Genomic DNA, 18,195 nt, shown 5'->3' on the forward strand with positions numbered 1-18,195 from the left:
GGGGTCTAAATTAGCTGTTACCACTCGAGAAATCTGAGACTCATTGTGGATAGTTCTCTGAAAACATCCACTCAATGTGCAGGAGCAGTCAAAAGCGTTGAGAATCGTTAAGAAAGGGATAGATAATAAGACAGAAAATATATTGCCTCTATATAAATCCACAGTACGCCCACAACTTGAATACTGTGTGCAGATGTGGTCACCCCATCTCAAAAAATATATACTGGAATTCAGAAAAGGGCAACAAAAATGATTAGGGGCATGAAACTGCTTCCGTCTGAGGAGAGATTAAACAGACTAGGACTTTTCAGCTTGGAAGAGATGACTAAGGGGGGATATGACAGAGGTCTATAAAACCATGACTGGTGTGGAGAAAGTAAATAAGGAAGTGTTATTTACTCCTTCTCATAAACAATAACAGGGGTCACCAAATGAAATTAATAGGCAGCGGGTTTAAAACAAACAAAAGGAAGTATTTTTTCACACAATGCAAGGCAAACACATGGAATCCTTCCCATAGCATGCTGTGAAAGCCAAGACTATAAAACGGTGCACAAAAGAACTTATGAAGTTCAAGGAGTATAGGCCAATTAATGGCTATTAGCCAGGATGGGCAGGGACGGTGTCCCTAGCCTCTGTTTGCCAGAAGCTGTGAATGGGCATAAAGGCATGGATAACTTGATTACCTGTCCTGTTCATTCCCTCTGGGGCACCTGGCACTGGCCACTGTTGAAAGATAGGATACTAGGCTAGATGGACCTTTGGTCTGACCCAGTATGGTCATTCTTATGTAGTCATTTAAAAGTTGAAATAAATAGTTCAATAATTCTCTGCAATGGCCCTGCCACAGCGGCTCATAATAAATGGAAGTAGGACTGACATCTCTTTTTAAAGATCTGAATGGTTTTTCTGTGTATGTTTGGCTAGCTAGCACGGTTTCACCTGGTTTCTTCCCTGATCCTTGCTAGCGCATTCCCTTTTGATGTGACCTGCAGTCATCCAGTGCTGACCCAATTCATAGTACAGAGGAACTAATTAGCTCAGGTGCAACACTGACAGATCAGGTGCCAGCTCACACAAAGGTCCCCATGTCTACACTCCAAATACATAGCTGTGTGTTAGTATTATTAAAATAGAAATTAGAATTATAAGAATGTCTTTAGACTTTATGGAATGCTTGTAAATTGCAGCATGCATTAATCTCATTTATAACATCTGTATCTCATACTGTAAGATAATATTTGAATATTTGCATTGTGGTTCTTTGTAACTGTATAAATCACCAGATAGGTGAGAGGCATTAATTAGTGTGAAATGCTGGTTTACCACAGAAAACGTTATGTCCCTTCCCATCACAGAAGGCCCATCAACACCAGATAGACTAGTGTGGAACATTAAAAAGGATAAAAGTCTGTTTACTCTCCCCTGCCCATGAAGATGAGTCATGCAAGTAAATTCCTCCCATCAACTGAGTCTGCAGCGTAAAGCAGAACGAGGGACGTGGGGCGGGGGGGGAGATAAAATCCCCCAACAAAAAGGAACTCTATCTTTATGCTGCTTGGACTCTGGGGACAAGAATTACTAGCCATAAGCACTACACCGCAGTGCTTAGTCTGGGTTAGCCCTAAAGAACATATAGAGCTTGTTTGTTATAGAAGCTTCTATTACTTTTTGAAACTGAAGTTTGGAACTCGTGTGTATATATGCTTACCTACTTTAACCTTGCAAATAATACTCGTTTCCTTTCCCTATATAATAAATCTTTAGATAGTTACATGGAATTGTTTACAATCCTGGTCATTGTTGTGAGATCTGAAGTGCAACTGACTGGGATAAGTAACTGGTCCTTTGGGAGTGGGAGTAACCTGAATATTGCTGTGATCCTTGGTGTAAGGGAACATCTATCGCAAAATCAGGCTTACTTGGGTGGTGAGACAGATTAGAGTACCCCAGGGGACTGTCTGACTCCATATTAAAGCTGTTACAGTGCTTGACAAGTGAACACTTGACAACTGGTTGGTGAAATCTAAATACAGACTCAATCAATTTGGGGGTTGTGCCCTGGTTCTTAATAGTCTGCCCTGTGGTTGGTACTCTCACTCTTGGACCACTGCAGGACAGCTTTTGGACCACTGCAGGACATCAGGATCCTCTTTTTAACTGGTTACTTGCTGGCAAAATGTTACATATAAAAAAAAGACAACAGTCATATATATAAAATTAATAATGCTTCATAATTTTGTTCAGTAGCTAAAGATGCAAAAGTAACATGTTTCCCTAATGCTTTTCTTTCCAGAGTAAACAAAACTATGATATTATGCAAATTCACTTTGCTAGGAGCAGAGACTGGCAGGTACACAACAGGCTCCAGGCAAAACTGACTGCTTACTCTATTCTAATTAAATTGTCTCATACTAGAATTTGAAATATGCTACTTAGCTAGGATGAACATCTCCTTTTAAAAAAAGGCTTATTTCAATACAACCGAATACTTAACCAGCATGTGTAAAAACCTTTATCCTTTCAACTATTGTGTCTCATAGCCTTCACTAATTTAATATAATGTTTCCCGTGAAATCAAACAGACCTGTTTGGATGGTGGAGGGGTGGCGAGAACACTTCTCAATAGCTGACAAAAAACTACAAGCGAAATATATTTTAGTGGTCTCAAATTATCAATACTGTATCACTAACCAGGGATTCCCAAAGTTGGTTCACAGCTTCTTCAGGATAAGCCCTTGCGGGCCACGAGACACTTTTTGTTTACCTGAGCATCCACATGTACGGCCACTCAATTCCCAGTGGCCGCGGTTCGCTGTTCCCAGCCAATGGGAGCTGCGGAGAACAGTGCACGCTGGGCCACCGCTTTTTGCTGTTCTCAGCCAATGAGAGGCACGGGAAGCGGTGGCCCAGCCTGCGCCGCTTTCTGCAGCTCCCATTAGCTGGGAACGGCGAACCACGGCCACTGGGGGCTGCGAGCCCCCACCAGGGGCTTACCCTGAACAAGCCGCGAACCAACTTTGGGAACCCCTGCTCTAGACCAAATTAGAAACTATTTTAGAAGTTTAAGCCTCAACATCTGAAACATAAGTTTCCTTTTGGTTACAAAGGGTACACAAGTGTTCTGCTTTTCATAACAAACAGAAAAAAAAGCTGACTTCAAAAGAGTTTAGGCTTTTATGGGGCTAACATCTGACTTCAAAATGAAGGAGTTTCTAATTTTAAAATGGGGTTGAATGACCCCTCTTCCATTAAAATTGAAAAGATATGACATTATCTAGAACAACAAAAGTAAAGGAAATAATACTCCTATATTAGTTTGCCACAGTGTTTACAAGTCATTCCTCACCATTTCCAGGCTCCAATTAAAACTGGCTCTCCATGATTGACCTTTATCACTATTCCAAAATAGTGCCAGTTAAAATGTTTTTGAAAGATGAAATAGTGAATATCATTAAAGATGAAAATGCAAGCTTATGTTAAATTTGTACATACATATTCTAATTAATTTGGAAAGTTTATTCAAATTAGAATCCAGATTTGATCTGTTTTAAGAAATAACTACTAAAAAAAACAGGAGGAGGAGGAGGGGGAGGAAAGGGAGATTGAGATAAAGGTGTTGAAATTTTATCCTTTGTCTAAGCTACTACACCGGTAATTTTTCAGAGATCTCAAATACATAAAATAATTTATGTGCAATTTAGACAATGCATTATTTAGCTAAAGTGAATGAAGAGCTAACATGTATAGTAACTACAGCTCTTTGAGAAGTTTTGTCCATATGGGTGCTCCACCACAGGATGCGTGCATGCCTGTGTGCTCCTGATTGGAGCTTTTAAGTCAGCAACATCTATGATCCACACCTGTGATCTATAAAGCCTCATATTCCGATGAGAAAGTATATAGGGAAGGATGGAACAGCCGCCACTCCAGTTCCTTCTCAACTACAAAACCCAAGAAGGCTCTGCAGCAGAGGGGGAAAAAGGACAGAAGACAGAGCACACCTGTAAGGCACAATGCGAGGGGACACAGGACAAAACATCTGCAAAAATTCCAGTTATTGTATAAGTAATATTTCTTTTGAATTTTTGTTTCTATGGTTACTCTACAACACAAGATTTCCAAGCAATGTGGAGGCAGGTGTTGAAGCGGCAGAGCTAAAGTTCTGAGGACAGCGTCAAAGGCCATGCCTGTCATGTACTATTCTTCCAATACATGCATTTTTTTCTGCAACCCTATATACACATTGCTTATTTTTTCCTTACACTATCGTAATACTTCAACACATATTTATGTGAAAAATTCAAGTCTTATACCATACAGAGAATATATTTTATTAATTTAATCAGGAGCCAATTATGAAAAAAAAATCTTTTCAACCATCACCCTCTCACACAATTCAGGAATCAAGGTAGTTAATTATAAAGTTAGTTTACCTGTCCACAACTAGTCAAAAATGTTGACAGAACATTTTTTTTTTTTAAATCAGAGAAAGTCCTTTAGTCAAAACTGAAATGTCCCATGAAAACATGTTAATTTCAATGAAATGTTTTTTAAAAACTTTGTAAGAACAGAATGTTCTGATTTTTAAGGATTTGAAATTTTATTATACATATTAATGTATTTTTTCATTTTAGTTTTATATTTAAATTTGTGTGCTTACATTGTTAAAAAACTAAGAATTACAAAATGTGACAAATGAAGAAAAGTATGTGAAGCACATGGAATTACTGTGTAATTTAAGAATACAGTAATATAATGATGTTGTGAACACTGTATGTGACTTGGTCACTAAGGGTAAACTGTTGGGTATTTTGTTATAAAAGTTTCCTATATGAATGCATTGATCTAGCTTAAAAAGGGCTGTAGGAAGAACCAACAGAAAGACAATGGCTCCAGGTAAGAAAATCCCAGCACACACTTGAAAGACAATTAGCAAAGCTAACAGCTTCAAGGACTTTACAGCCTATCTACAAGGATCTTTTGCCAGGTTGGGAAATTCAAGATCAAAAAGACTTAGCTTTTAAATGGGGCTCTCCCCACCGCATGGGGGAGAAATGGTTTTATGACTCATGGGAAAGACTATGCCAACCAGACTGTAGCGATCTTGGGGGAGGGAAGCGGTCTACAGGAAACTTAGACCATTCCACAGGATAACCATGAGGAAGGTGGTTAGTTATCTGGTAAAACAGATGTCTGTGTTAAGAACTGTTTTTATCTTAAATGCTTTTGTTCTAAATAAATAATACTTTGTTTTAAGGATGCTGTTGTCACTGCTTACTACTATTATTGCTGGAGGAAGGAATAGACTTGCAGGTACTGGACATAAATCAGATCCTGTTGAGGCAATCTAGGCTGATATGCAGAGAGCTGCAACCCAGTACCTGGTCTGAGAATTGTATCATTCCATCCCAGGAGAGGCAACTGCAAGAAGACTGAGACATGAAAGGGAGGGTGCAATCTGAAGGGGCCAGGAGGGCAGAGAGGTACAGTTAGCCTGGGCACCATGACATTAGTTCCAAATGTCTAAAGCATTGGAGGGCAATCTGTGGCCCGCATGCAGCCATTAGGGTAAGCTAACTACAGGCCGCGAGACATTTTGCCGACATTGACCGTCCACAGGAACAGCCTCCCACAGCTCATAGTGGCCACGGTTCACCATTGTTGGCCAATAGGAGCTGCGGGAAGTGGTGGGCCGACTGCCGCTTCCTGCAGCTCCCATTGGCTGGGAGTGGCAAACCGCGGCCACTGTGAGCTGTGGGGACTGTACCTGCGGATGGTCAATGTCTGCAAATGTCTCACGGCCCGCAATCAGCGTACCCTGATGGGTAGCAGGTTGCTCACCACTGGTATAAATGAATCCGATTGTGTGATTCTTGGAAAGTTTGAGGTTCCAATTATCTTGGAACTTCTTGTACTAGTACATTCTCCAATATATGACTGGATTTCAACCTGAAATAGGCTCTGCTGCACATTCTGCTTGGTACAGAGAAAGCTTCATCAGTAAACAGGAAAGCCAATATTTAAGTACATCACCAACTGAAATTTAGGGACTATATTTGCATCCTAGTTAGATGGCAACAGTAAGAAACACAAATTCATGGCTAGCAGAGAGTAGTTTCACTTGACTAGAAAAAAATTTAAAAACTAGTTCTGATCAAGCAAGTTTTTCTGCAGGAATATAGTGAAATTTGCATTTGTGCATCATTGTTCTCTCTTCATTTGTCCTATGTTATTTCTCAGTTTAATACTTTAATTCCCAGATGTCCATATTGTTCCATGCAATGGCAGAGAGTCATACTGAATCTCTAGACCATAACCACTATTCAAATTACTACTTTGCCTTTCCTTCAATTCAGCTAATATTTTGACTTTGAGATTAGATTCAGTGGCTCTAAGCATGGTCTTCAAAAGTTCACATTGATGTCCTCTCTAGCTATTCACCTGCTTAATGTGTCATCCTTTGTATTCACTATCCTCTACCTAATGAGCAATCTCTGGCACTGCTGCAACATCCCCAAGTTATGGAAATAATCTTCATTGGTTATACAAAAGAAGGTAACAGATGACAAAACAAACAACTGGTTAATGGATATTACACACACACATGGCTTCTCTCCCACTTTTCATATGCATAAAGACACTTAATATTGGAGAAAATCCTCCACCAGATGGAGGTTTTTGATTTTAGGTTTATATTTAATATTTTATTTTATATTCATCAATTACAATACCAATCACCATTTCTTAAGGATACAATTATGTCATTGTGGTCACCGTCACATAACTATGAATTTTGCCATTTATATAGACCCTGCTGCCACACATTATCAGTATGTTAGTTTGCTTTGACCTAGTCCTGTTTCAAAACAGAACTACGTCAAAGCTAACAAACTGTTAACGAATGGTAGCAAGGTCCTCAAGGTCACTGTGACCACAGCATGAAATCATTTTTTTCTTTCAACAGTGACTGACATAAATTATGCATAGCTTTATCATGACAAAACTATATCATTCAATTAAACTATATTTGATATGTTAGTATTTAATATTGATATTTAAAAATTAAATCAGAATTTTAAAGTCACAAACGAAATACAAATATTAAAGTCAAAATCTAAATGAAACTTTTCAATTTTTCTGCAACGCTTTTGCTGAGCCAAAACTGAATTTTGAAAATTGAAATGTTGCTCTGATTTGTAATGTCAATTTATTTTATATTTTTTGAAATATTACATTTGTTTATGGAATGAAAAATGTCAAGTTTCAAACCAGCTCTAACCTGTGCACACGTGTTTATATCTGACTGTCATAAACAGATAATAGAACAGAAGTACTTCATAACTCTTACTTATCTCTTTTACCTGTAAAGGGTTAACAAGTTCAGTGAGCCTGGCTGTCACCTGACCAGAGGACCAATCAGGGGACAGGATACTTTCAAATCTTGAGGGAGGGAAGTTTTTGTGTATGCTGTTAGAATTTGGTGGTTGTTCTCTCTGGGTTTTTTGAGAGTGACCAGACATGCAACCAAGTTTTCTCCAATACAGGCTCTTATAAGTTCAGAATAGTAAGTACTAGGAAGATAAGGCGAGTTAAGCTTATGTTTGTTTTCTTTATTTGCAAACGTGCATTTGGCTGTAAGGAGTTCAAATTTGTATTTTGCAGAAAGGATTTTAATTTGTACTTGTATATTTAGGCTGGGAGGGTATCCCAGTGTCTATAGCTGAAAGACCCTGTACCTATTCCATTTAAATTTACAAAGATAATTTTTACTGTTTTTCTCTCTTTAATTAAAAGTTTCTTGTTTAAGAACCTGATTGTTTTTTTATTCTGGTGAGACCCAGAGGACTGGGTCTGGATTCACCAGGGAATTGGTGGGGAGAAAGAAGGAAGGGGGAGAGAAAGGCAATTTCTCTCTGTGTTAGGATTACTGTCTCTCTCAGGAGAGTCTGGGAGGGGAAGGGAAGGTGCATTTTCCTCTCTGTTTAAGATTCAAGGAGTTTGAATCACAGTGATCTTCCAGGGTAACCCAGGGAGGGAAGCCTGGAGAGGTAACGGTGGGGAAAGGGTTTACTTTCCTTGTGTTTAAGATCCAGAAGGTCTGGTCTGGGGTTCCCCAGGCAAGGTTTTGGGGAGACCAGAGTGTACCAGGCACTGGAATTCCTGGTTGGTGGCAGCGCTACAAATACTAAGCTGGTAATTGAGCTAGAGGGAATTCATGCTGGTACCCCATCTTTTGGACGCTAAGGTTCAGAGTGGGGATTTATACGAAGATACTGAGTTATTTAGGTTTTTAGGGCAGAAAGCAGTCTGTGTTCATTTGATCAGGTGATGCATATAAAAATCTTACATGCTCTAAGACAGTGGTTCCCAAACTTTTCCCCCTCAAGAATCCTGTTAGCATCTGATTAAATGACCCAGACCTCTTTTGTTTCTGGTTCTACTGGAATGTAAACAGCAGCAGGCTCCTGCCAGCATGAACTCTCAGGCATGATGCATCATGCTATGTGGAATAAAATGGCATCCTTCATGTGGCAAAGCGCCAGAATGTCATTCCAGTGTGTCCAGGCCCTGCTTCCAGGGACAGATCCCAGCATAACTCACGGTGGACTCCCATGATCCAGGGACCTCTCTACGGAAACCACTACTGGAGAGGTTTGTGAATGCCCTAGAAAGCAAAGCGTACTACAGATTGCACAGAATTTGAAATCAAGCCTAGTGCTCCCCCCCGCCCTCTTTTTTTTAAAAAAGATACCCAGAACTGCTGTGCCCTTTATAATGTTAATACTAGAGTGCAATGGGTGGATAGGTGGGCTTTTACTGTATATTCAGTGTGGAATGTTCCAGATACAAACAAATGTGGGTATTGTTTCATTACTATGATTTTTCAAATATTCCCAAAATTACTTGTCCTTGCTAAACCAATGTCAAGTCTGAATTTCTTAAAGCAGTAAGTCATGAAGCCATGTAGACAGCATCTGAAAATCAGCAAAAACAACACTATTACCTCTTTCACTGGCATCATCTACAAGTACAATTTCTTCCAGCAAGTGTCGTGGCGACCGATTTATCACACTATGGACAGTTCGTAAAAGTGTACTCCAAGCCTCATTGTGAAACACAATGACAACACTTGTTGTAGGAAGGTTGTCTGGATACACCTTTGTTTTACACCTATGGACAGAAAGGTAAATCAAAGAGGTTCACTGATAAGTCAACAGTTTTTATAACAATTTTAAAATAGAATTTCTGGGTTATAACATTAAAAATACTCCAATAGTAGGATTTAAAACACGAAAAATGAAAAGATCAAGCATTTGGAGATTTAAAATAGCAAATAGATATATTTGCACCACAACATCTCTCTGTGTGTTCCAGCTTTGTGGCTCTTTTTAACACACACTAGTGTAAAGGGTTAAGAAAAGCGTTTTTCACTGTATCATGCTAAATTGTTCAAACCTACAGAAGAGAGGCAAGGAAAGGATGGAGGACTGAACGGCTCAGTGGATTAAGTAACGGAATGACAAACTTTTCATTTCCAGCGCACGTCTTGCTCCCTGCTCTGGTCAGCAGTGACCAGATGTTACCATCTGACGGCTGTTCAGTCACGTGCAGTGCATAAATTGAGTTGGTGAGAACAGGATTAGGAAGTGGCAGCCCTGTTAACACCATAGGCAAACACACAAGATGTGCACTGAAACTATTGTCTCATTTCTTATACGTCCTTGTATACCTGTTTTGTGAATAATGAAGATCGATCTTCCAAGGATGCTACCGCTGATAATATTAAATTAGATCTATACTCACTTTAAGAAAAAAAATTAGTTAAGCAAAAGCTATACAGGCTGGAAAGTGAACAGTTTTACAACAGAAAAAAAAATCAGAAAAATTGAAAGTATATTTGCAAAAAAGTAATTTGTTTGGAATACTGTATGTCTTGAAGAAAGAAAATAATTTAATATAGCTAGCTTTATATATTTAGCATTATCCTACTCTACTAGTTCTTGACATTTGGGGGAAAATATAATATTTAAAAATACCCTATAAAATTCATGTAAGTTAATTCTGTATTGAACTTTATTGTAGCTTTTTTAAATAAAGCAAAATTATGTTCATAAACTTTTCAGTAGCAAAAGGTTGCAAGTCACATTTGATGCCTCCACTCTAGGATACAAAAATGTTTTTTTCCAGTTTTGCATATATTCGACATGCTATAAAAACTAGTTTAAAGGCAAAAAATGAGGTATTTTTAATTATTTTTACCTGACTCAAAGTAGGCTAAAGAAGTTTTCATATTTGATGTTCTGAAATTTGTATGCAAGACTATAATGTCTCCAAGAGCACCACGTACCTTAAAAAGCAAATGGCTAGCCTACAGACTGGATCACTGTTTTTCAGCAACCAATCCCTCACAGAATCAGGTAGAGAAATCAATATACTATACATAAATTTTCAAAAAAAATGTTGGAAGGCTTTAAAGTGAAATTCTACTTTAAAAGTGACTATGAAAACTTAACACTTTTTTACTCCTTATATATATTCAGAATCACATGCAAACTATTGTAATATAAGATTTTAGTACTGTCAACTTTAGAGACTTAACAAAGCAATGTAGAAATATGAAATCAAAAATCAGAAGAGGACAAGGAATACACCTTATTCCTTCCAACAGCCTTCATGGAACCGTGAGGACCATTCAGCATGTTTCCTCTAAATTTAGGGAGGGGGCCAGTGTAAAAGGATAAGGCAATGGGTCTGCATCCTCCTTCCACCCTCATTCAATTTTCAGAAGATAGGATCGCTAAAGGCACTAGCCAAAACTAGTTCTCATACTCTGAGCATAAGTAATACATTTGTGCCTGAACTTTCTGAGTGGGAGTGAGGTGGTTCCTCCAACTGAGAGCAGAACCCAGAAAGTCTTGGGGTATACAAGCTCCAACATGACTTACTGATGGTGAGCTGAGCCTAAAGAGTATCCTTGTCTGACACCCCCACCCCCCAAAAAATGTAGCCCAAAGGTCATCCAAGCCACGCCAATAAGTAGCTTCTATGGAAGGATGTCTTATCTTGGCATTTCAAACAGATGGCACTTAGAAGAATAGCCATTTGTTTTCCAATTCAAGCCCTGTACGCCCCATGTTGTGTATGGGACAGGCACAATCTGGCTTTATAATACATTTCTCTGTAACATTAAGTCTGAACAAAGTTACCTGCCACGTAGGAATGAATGTCACAAAGTCTCTGGAAAACAGCCATATGATGAAACTGTTATTTACCTTATTGAGATTCTTTGAGATATGCTGTCTATATCTATATTCCAAGGATGGTACTCATGAACCAGTGCACTCATTTTTAGATATTTTTGGACCAGGAGTGCCTATTGGGGATTGTCCCTTACCTTGAATATCCTTGTGCTCCCAACAAAGGCATAATGGGCAGGGCAACCCCAACAATCCTTTAGTTCCTTCACCAATACAAAATCCAGCTGTTATAAGACACTATTAGCGGGAAAGGACAACAGCTTGTGGACAGCACATCTCAAAGAACCAAAATTAGTATTCGTCTCTGAGTGCTTGTTCACATATACACCACTGATGGGGACTCTCAGTGATCAAACTTGATAGAGGTGGGTGCCGGGAGTCTAAATGACTATAAAATGGCCCTCCCAAAATGAGCATCACATTGTGATGTTCAATGGAATAAAGTGTGTAAAACCCAAGTTCTGAACTCCAAGTGGCTGCCCTACATACATCCGCTACAAACATATTCCTCAAAAACGCAACTGTGGTATTTTGGGCCTTGGAGTGAGCTGAGTGTCTTTCTCATATTAAATATTAGCAAAGTCTACTACAACTAGTAATCCAATTAGTATTCAGGTGGAAATATGTTAACCTTTCATTCTTTCTTCATCAAATACAAACGATCTAGGAAATACCCTAACAGCCTAATCCCATCAAGACTGACAGGGCCCTACACAGATCTAACTATTTTCCATTATGAGTATGTAGCGCTGGTAGAGTTCTACATTTAATACGGGTATTTTGACTTCTGATGAGCAACTTCCCTCTAACACTGACAATCATCCAGTATCCATACTATAAATTGAATCTGGATCTCATAAATATTAGAACCAGATGCAAAATTCAGCCTTCGTTCTGGGATAGCTGAGACAGCTGAACAGGCAGTTGGATCAGGGGCTGAAATGAGAGGCTCATCCGGTCTGAAAATCAAGACTGCCTTTGCCTAGGCGGGAGCCAGCATTATCTTTGCCGAGTCTTGTTTGATCATTTTGATTACCCTTGGGATTAGAGAACTGGATGATAAATGCATGTGTAAGGCTGTAGGAAAATCACGGGCTGTGATTTTGTTGAGGAAAGTGCAAACTGTTGCAACTTTAAGTGGCATTGTGACTTGGCACATGGAGTCACAATACCATAAATCTGGCAGAGCCACCTCTCTGTCATGACTTGGTGGGGGCCCTGGCAGATGCAGAGGATGGGACTAGTTTCTCCACAGCATTGACCCCCTCACTGCCCCAGCTCCATATTGAGCGCCACTCCCTGCACTCAGGCCCTTCTGGTGCTTGCCTTGCACTTTGCCCAGGTGAAAGTCTACCTGCACCTGGTAGTGAGAGTCAGGGATGCCAAGCAGGAGTGTCTCCTACCCGATTTCCAGGACTTTGCTTTTCACAGCCATCCCTTTGCACTGAGGGACAAGCTTGGGGAGGTCCCAGTGAATGGGGCTGGGTGGGCACTAGGACTTGTCTCTCCTGCAAGATATAGGGCTGGGAAAGCTTCTAGAGATCTCTGATCTGGGCATGGCTCTAGGGTGCAAGAATTTGGGCTCCCACACCACACACTGGGCATAAAGGAGTAGGGGAAGGTACTAATCTGGTCAGTAACGAAACAAAGGTTCAGGTCTTGGGGCTTTGACTTCAACTTTCAAACAAACAAACAACGTCAACTTTCTTACAGCCTTATACATGAAAGCTGATGACCAGGGATCAGGAATGCCCCTGCTACGGACCTGTGATCCTGATCCCCTGCTGAAGAAGTCTTGATACTTTCTGTTGTTCAGTGTTGATAATATCTATGGAGGAGTGACGCCAATAAATATTTCTTGAATGACAATGTCTTTTATCAACAAATCATGATTGCTTGTAAACTGCCGGCTGAGGCAATCAAGCAGAGCATTCTGAAGACCTGGTAAGCAGAGAGCCACTAGATTTAAGTTGTGACCAATACACTTGTTCCACAGCGATACTGCTTCCTGATAGAGGGGTGGCTCATGCTCCTCTTTGTTAGTAAAACATTGCTATTTGTTAATATATGGACAGATGAGCCTTTAAGAAATGGAAAAAATGGAGCACAAGCATGGTGAGCTGCACTCTGCTCCAGAATGTGTGTGTGTAATTGGGCCTCTTCAAAAGATCAGAGACCTTGAACCTATGTGGCCCAGGTAAACCCCCATCCCATGTTGAAGGCATCTGTTATGAGAGTTTTGAATGGTAGGCATAGAGAAAAAGGAACTCCTCTGGAAGATTTACTGGGATACTTCCACCAATTTACATGACAACTTCCAGGGGGACCTGCACTCTCTTGTCTAGGTGATGTCTGATGGGCTGATACACTTACTTCAACCATCTTGTATGCAGCAAAGGTGAAGTCTAGCATGCTGACTTATGTAGATGCAGGACACTATGCGACCTAGAAGCCTGAGGCAAGTTCTCAGCAATGTGTTTATGATTTGTCTGCTGTTGATCATTAAATTCACTATGCCACTGATTCTCTCCTGCGGGAGGTAGGTCCTTGCTGCTGTTGTATCCCAGTAAAGTATTTTTTAAATAGACAACATAAGAATGGCCATACCGGGTCAGATCAAAGGTCCATCCAGCCCAGTATCGTGTCTGCTGACAGTGGCCAATGTCAGGTGCCCAAGAGGGAGTTAATCTAACAGGTAATGATCAAGTGATCTCTCTCCTGAAATCCATCTCCACCCTCTGACAAACAGAGGCAAGGGACACCATTCCTTACCCATACGAGCTAATAGCCATTAATGGACTTAATATAATTTGTTTTTCCTCATCAACCCTTAGTCCTAGGGAGGCAAAAGGATGAATAGTTTGCTGAATGGAGCTGATTACCTATTGAGGACATTTTCCTAGGATGAGGCAATGTTGAGATTTGGAGTTGTTAAAACTATGACTCCCTCCAAGATGAACTGCTGCTATTACATTAAAACATTGCTTGAACACCCCCAGTGCTGCTGGCAGTCTAAAAGGGAATATCCTTTATTAGGAATTGCCTATGTGAAATGAGAAATATTTTTCTGTGGGGAGGATGGATAGCAAGATGAAGGTCAAGGAGTTGTGCACCAGTCCTGTGGATTCAGGGAGGGGATTATTGAGGTAAGCGTTACCATTCTGGATTTGAGTCTGCAAATGAAGGTTGTGTCAAGTTGAACGCTGTGGTATCAGAAGCACACCACCACTAACTCTCTCTTTTACATCAGCCGTTTCACATTTAGATTTCCCACAAGTAGTTTCCTATTTGGTACTTAATAAACAATGCAATTTATGATAAAATTCCAGTATATAAGGATTTCTGACCATATGAAATGGTGTATTGCTACCATAAATACATCCAGCAAATATCTGGTTCATTTTGTTTTCCTGGTAATGGAACATTCTATTCATAAACTTCTTAATACCACTTTGATGAATATCTGAAGACTTTCCAGAAGTAGGAGTTTTTGTGGCTAAAGCAGCTGGAGTAGCAAAATCTTAGATGAAGTAATGGGATTAGTTTCACTTTCACTGTCACTCATATCATTGTTATCAAAAACTCTATGCTTTGCGGTGATGCTGTCGAAGATTAAGTGGAAAGAGAATGCACAAAAGAAAAATTTTGATGAATACCAGATTTCCCTCTTTTTGCTTTTTGACGGAAATAATCTGTCAATAGCTGCACATCACAAAAGTTAAACATTTCTCCGTTCTATTTACAAGGGGCACCTACTCAGAAGAACAGAAGGTGGACATACTCAAAGAACTTGCACTTACAATTAAAAGTTATCCATGTTCATGTCTAGCAAAAAAAACGTTTCCATACACATGATTTTGTCTTTCCTCAAATCAGCATAATTTATTATGTCCCTGTTATGTCTCACTATTTCTAGAATGCTCTCTAGATTATGAAGTATCTCATGTATTTCAGTAAGTCAATCAACCAGTAGCCATTCAGTTCTATTTCTAACTCCTGAGCTTCCAGAATATTCTAGCTTTGTATTTGGCCATACTGCATCTTTCCTCCCAGAATCTTTACAGAATCACAAATCTCACAGGCATGGAGTAGCATGTGGGAACAGGCCCTCCTCCTTGCAGCAAAATAAAATGGACCCATAAGCCATAGCAGGAGGAAGAAAGGGACAGAAAGGGAAGGCTCTCTGAAGAGATATGATGTCAACCCCTCTCATTAGCTAAGAACTTTTTATATTACCTGGAAGCTTTGGCTAAGGATGCATGTGTATGTTTGCGGGGTAGGGGACTATGAAGGGAATTTTTATTGAGGGTGGTTTATTTACATGCGGGGGGATTATTTACAACAGCATTTAAGATGGGTTGTTTACTTTGTTGAGGGTGGGAAGAGAAGTTAGAGGGTTAATAGCCTTGATACTTGTGCAGCCATTAAGCCTTGCCCTTAACAAATATCTTTTTCTCTGTGTTGGGAGGAAAGACGTAATGACTGAACCCTCTTTTCCCTCCCTACGGAGTTAATATATATATGCCTGTCTAGTCAGTTTAGATTGCAGGCTCTGAGGCAGGGACCGCAGTCTTAATTTTTATGTCCTTTGTAAACCACTATGTACATCATCGGCCTGGTATACAAAAAAGAGAGACTACACTTCATTCTAGAAAATTCCAGATAATCAAGATGCTCAGTTTTCAATCAGTTTATCTTTCTCCTAACAGGTAACATGTAGTAAAATGAGTGACCAAGACACTTATGTAGACTTGTGAACACATGGCGCCATGCTGCAGTCAAAAAGGTAGACCGCCTCCTAGATCAGGACATTCTTACTGGAATATCTGATTGTGGTCAAACAGGCAGTCAACTGACCAGCTTGCCAAGCCTACATTTCAGCTCCGATATAGGTTAAAGAGGGCCCCAAAGGACTGCTGGGGATGAAAGTTTTGCATTGTGTGTCAAGTCCTTTCCTTGCAGAAATGGTCCTCAACCTATGAGCTTCTAGCTAAAGTATCATTACTTATTTAGACTGCTATAGTTCTCCAAACATGTACTTTTAAAATGCAAGTAGACTCTTCCAGCTGCTTTGATCCAAAAAAAGGATAAGTAAGAGGGTTGCAATACACAAAACAATCAGGGTGACTAGTTTTATTAGTTACAAGTTTACTGATATATAGATTTTATTTTAATATTACACACACTAAGGTTCCCTCTCTCTCCGATCAAAGCAGCTTCTTATCTTCTACCACACAGAAATCTCCAGCTTCAATTTAACAACCCTTACACTTCATCTTCCCAACATTTGACCTCTTGTCTCCAAACAAGTGAGAAACTAATAAGTCGATGATGGTCAGCCAAGATTCTTGTATACATCACAGAAAGAGGATTTTGAGAGTGGCTGTAAATGAAAGAGCGAAGACTGTGTGAACCAGTTTAAGAAGAACATTCTATCAATTAAGGAATAGCCCACAAGAAAGCATAGACACTGCTGCAGAAGAAAAATGTACAAAATGAGCAACCAGACTAGCATTATTGGTACAGTCAAGGATAAGGGAGGTGTTAGACAGGGAGAGATTTAGAAGGCAAGAAAATTACATGGGGTCTTGAAGGGGATGAGAAGCTTGAACCTGTGCATCAGAGAAGTGGGAGCCAGTAGAACTCAAAAAAAGGCATGACATGTCATGGTATAATTCCCCACTCTGAACCTTAGCGTCCAAAAGATGGGATACCAGCATGAATTCCTCTAAGCTTAATTACCAGCTTAGAACCTGTAGCGCTGCAACCAACCAGGAATTCCAGTGCCTGGTACACTCTGGTCCCCCCAAAACCTTGCCTGGGGAACCCCCAATACCCCGACCTTCTGGATCTTAACACAAGGAAAGTAAACCCTTTCCCCCACCGTTACCTCTCCCAGGTTTCCCCTCCCTGGGTTACCCTGGAAGATCACGTGATTTCATCCTTGATCTTAAACAGAGAGGAAAATTACCTTCCCCTCCTTCTCTTTCCCCCGTCCAGATCTCCCAGAGAGACAGAATCCTAACACAGAGAGAAAATTAGCCTCTCCCTCCTTCCCTCCTTTTCCCACCAATTCCTGTGAATCCAGCCCCTCCCCTGGGTTCACTAGAATAAAAAAACAATCAGGTTCTAAACAAGAAACTTTAATTAAAGAGAGAAAAAGTAACAATTATTTTGTAAATTTAATGGCAATAGATACAGGGTTTTTCGCATGACATTGGGAATACCTCCCAGCCTAAGTATACAAGTACAAATTAAAATCCTTTCTGCAAAATACAAATTTGAACTCCTTACAGCCAAATGCACATTTGCAAATAAAGAAAACAAACATAAGCCTAACTCGCCTTATCTACCTAGTACTTACTATTTTGAATATATAAGAACCTGTATCAGGGAGATTGGAGAGAAACCTGGTTGCACGTCTGGTCCCTCTGCGCCACCCCCAGAGTGAACAACCACCAAATTCTAACAGCATACACAGAAACTTCCCTCCCTCAAGATTTGAAAATATCCTGTCCCCTGGTTGGTCCTCTGATCAGGTGACAGTCAGGCTTACTGAACTTGTTAACCCTTTATAGTCAAGAGAGACAAAATACCTCTGTTCTACCAACTCCTACCATCTGTTTATGACAACACAATCAGAGTGGGAGACAAGAAATGTAACCTCACTTGGACTAACAAAAAGTAATATAGACAAGCTTCTGAGAGTCGCACACTCTTTATCAAGCCACTGAAAACAGTGCAAGATAAAGCAGTATAACAGTGGGGTGTTAATTTAGACCTTGTTTAAATTATGAGATTCTGCAAATCAAAGAAGAATTATGTATCTAAGAAAAAAGGTACCTGTGTGAATTGAAGTTCATTCTCAATAGCTCTGCCTGGATTGCAAAGCTATTAAAAGAGAGGAACTTTAAGCCAATGAATGTAAGGTCTG

At 39.9% G+C, this 18,195-nt stretch overlaps 1 protein-coding gene across 4 annotated transcripts in view; it reads right to left on the minus strand.

Moving 5' to 3' along the window:
• GALNT1 (polypeptide N-acetylgalactosaminyltransferase 1) overlaps positions 1-18,195 on the minus strand; it is a 206,473-nt gene that overhangs the window by 77,918 nt on the left and 110,360 nt on the right. For all 4 annotated transcript variants that reach the window (XM_032764075.2, XM_075062626.1, XM_075062625.1 and 1 more), the window contains one exon: positions 9,008-9,174. In XM_032764075.2, the coding sequence (XP_032619966.1) occupies positions 9,008-9,174 (167 nt within the window). The remainder of the gene's footprint in view (positions 1-9,007; positions 9,175-18,195) is intronic.

This window comes from Chelonoidis abingdonii, chromosome 2, assembly GCF_003597395.2.
Source record: "Chelonoidis abingdonii isolate Lonesome George chromosome 2, CheloAbing_2.0, whole genome shotgun sequence".
Classification (NCBI taxonomy): domain Eukaryota; kingdom Metazoa; phylum Chordata; order Testudines; family Testudinidae; genus Chelonoidis; species Chelonoidis abingdonii.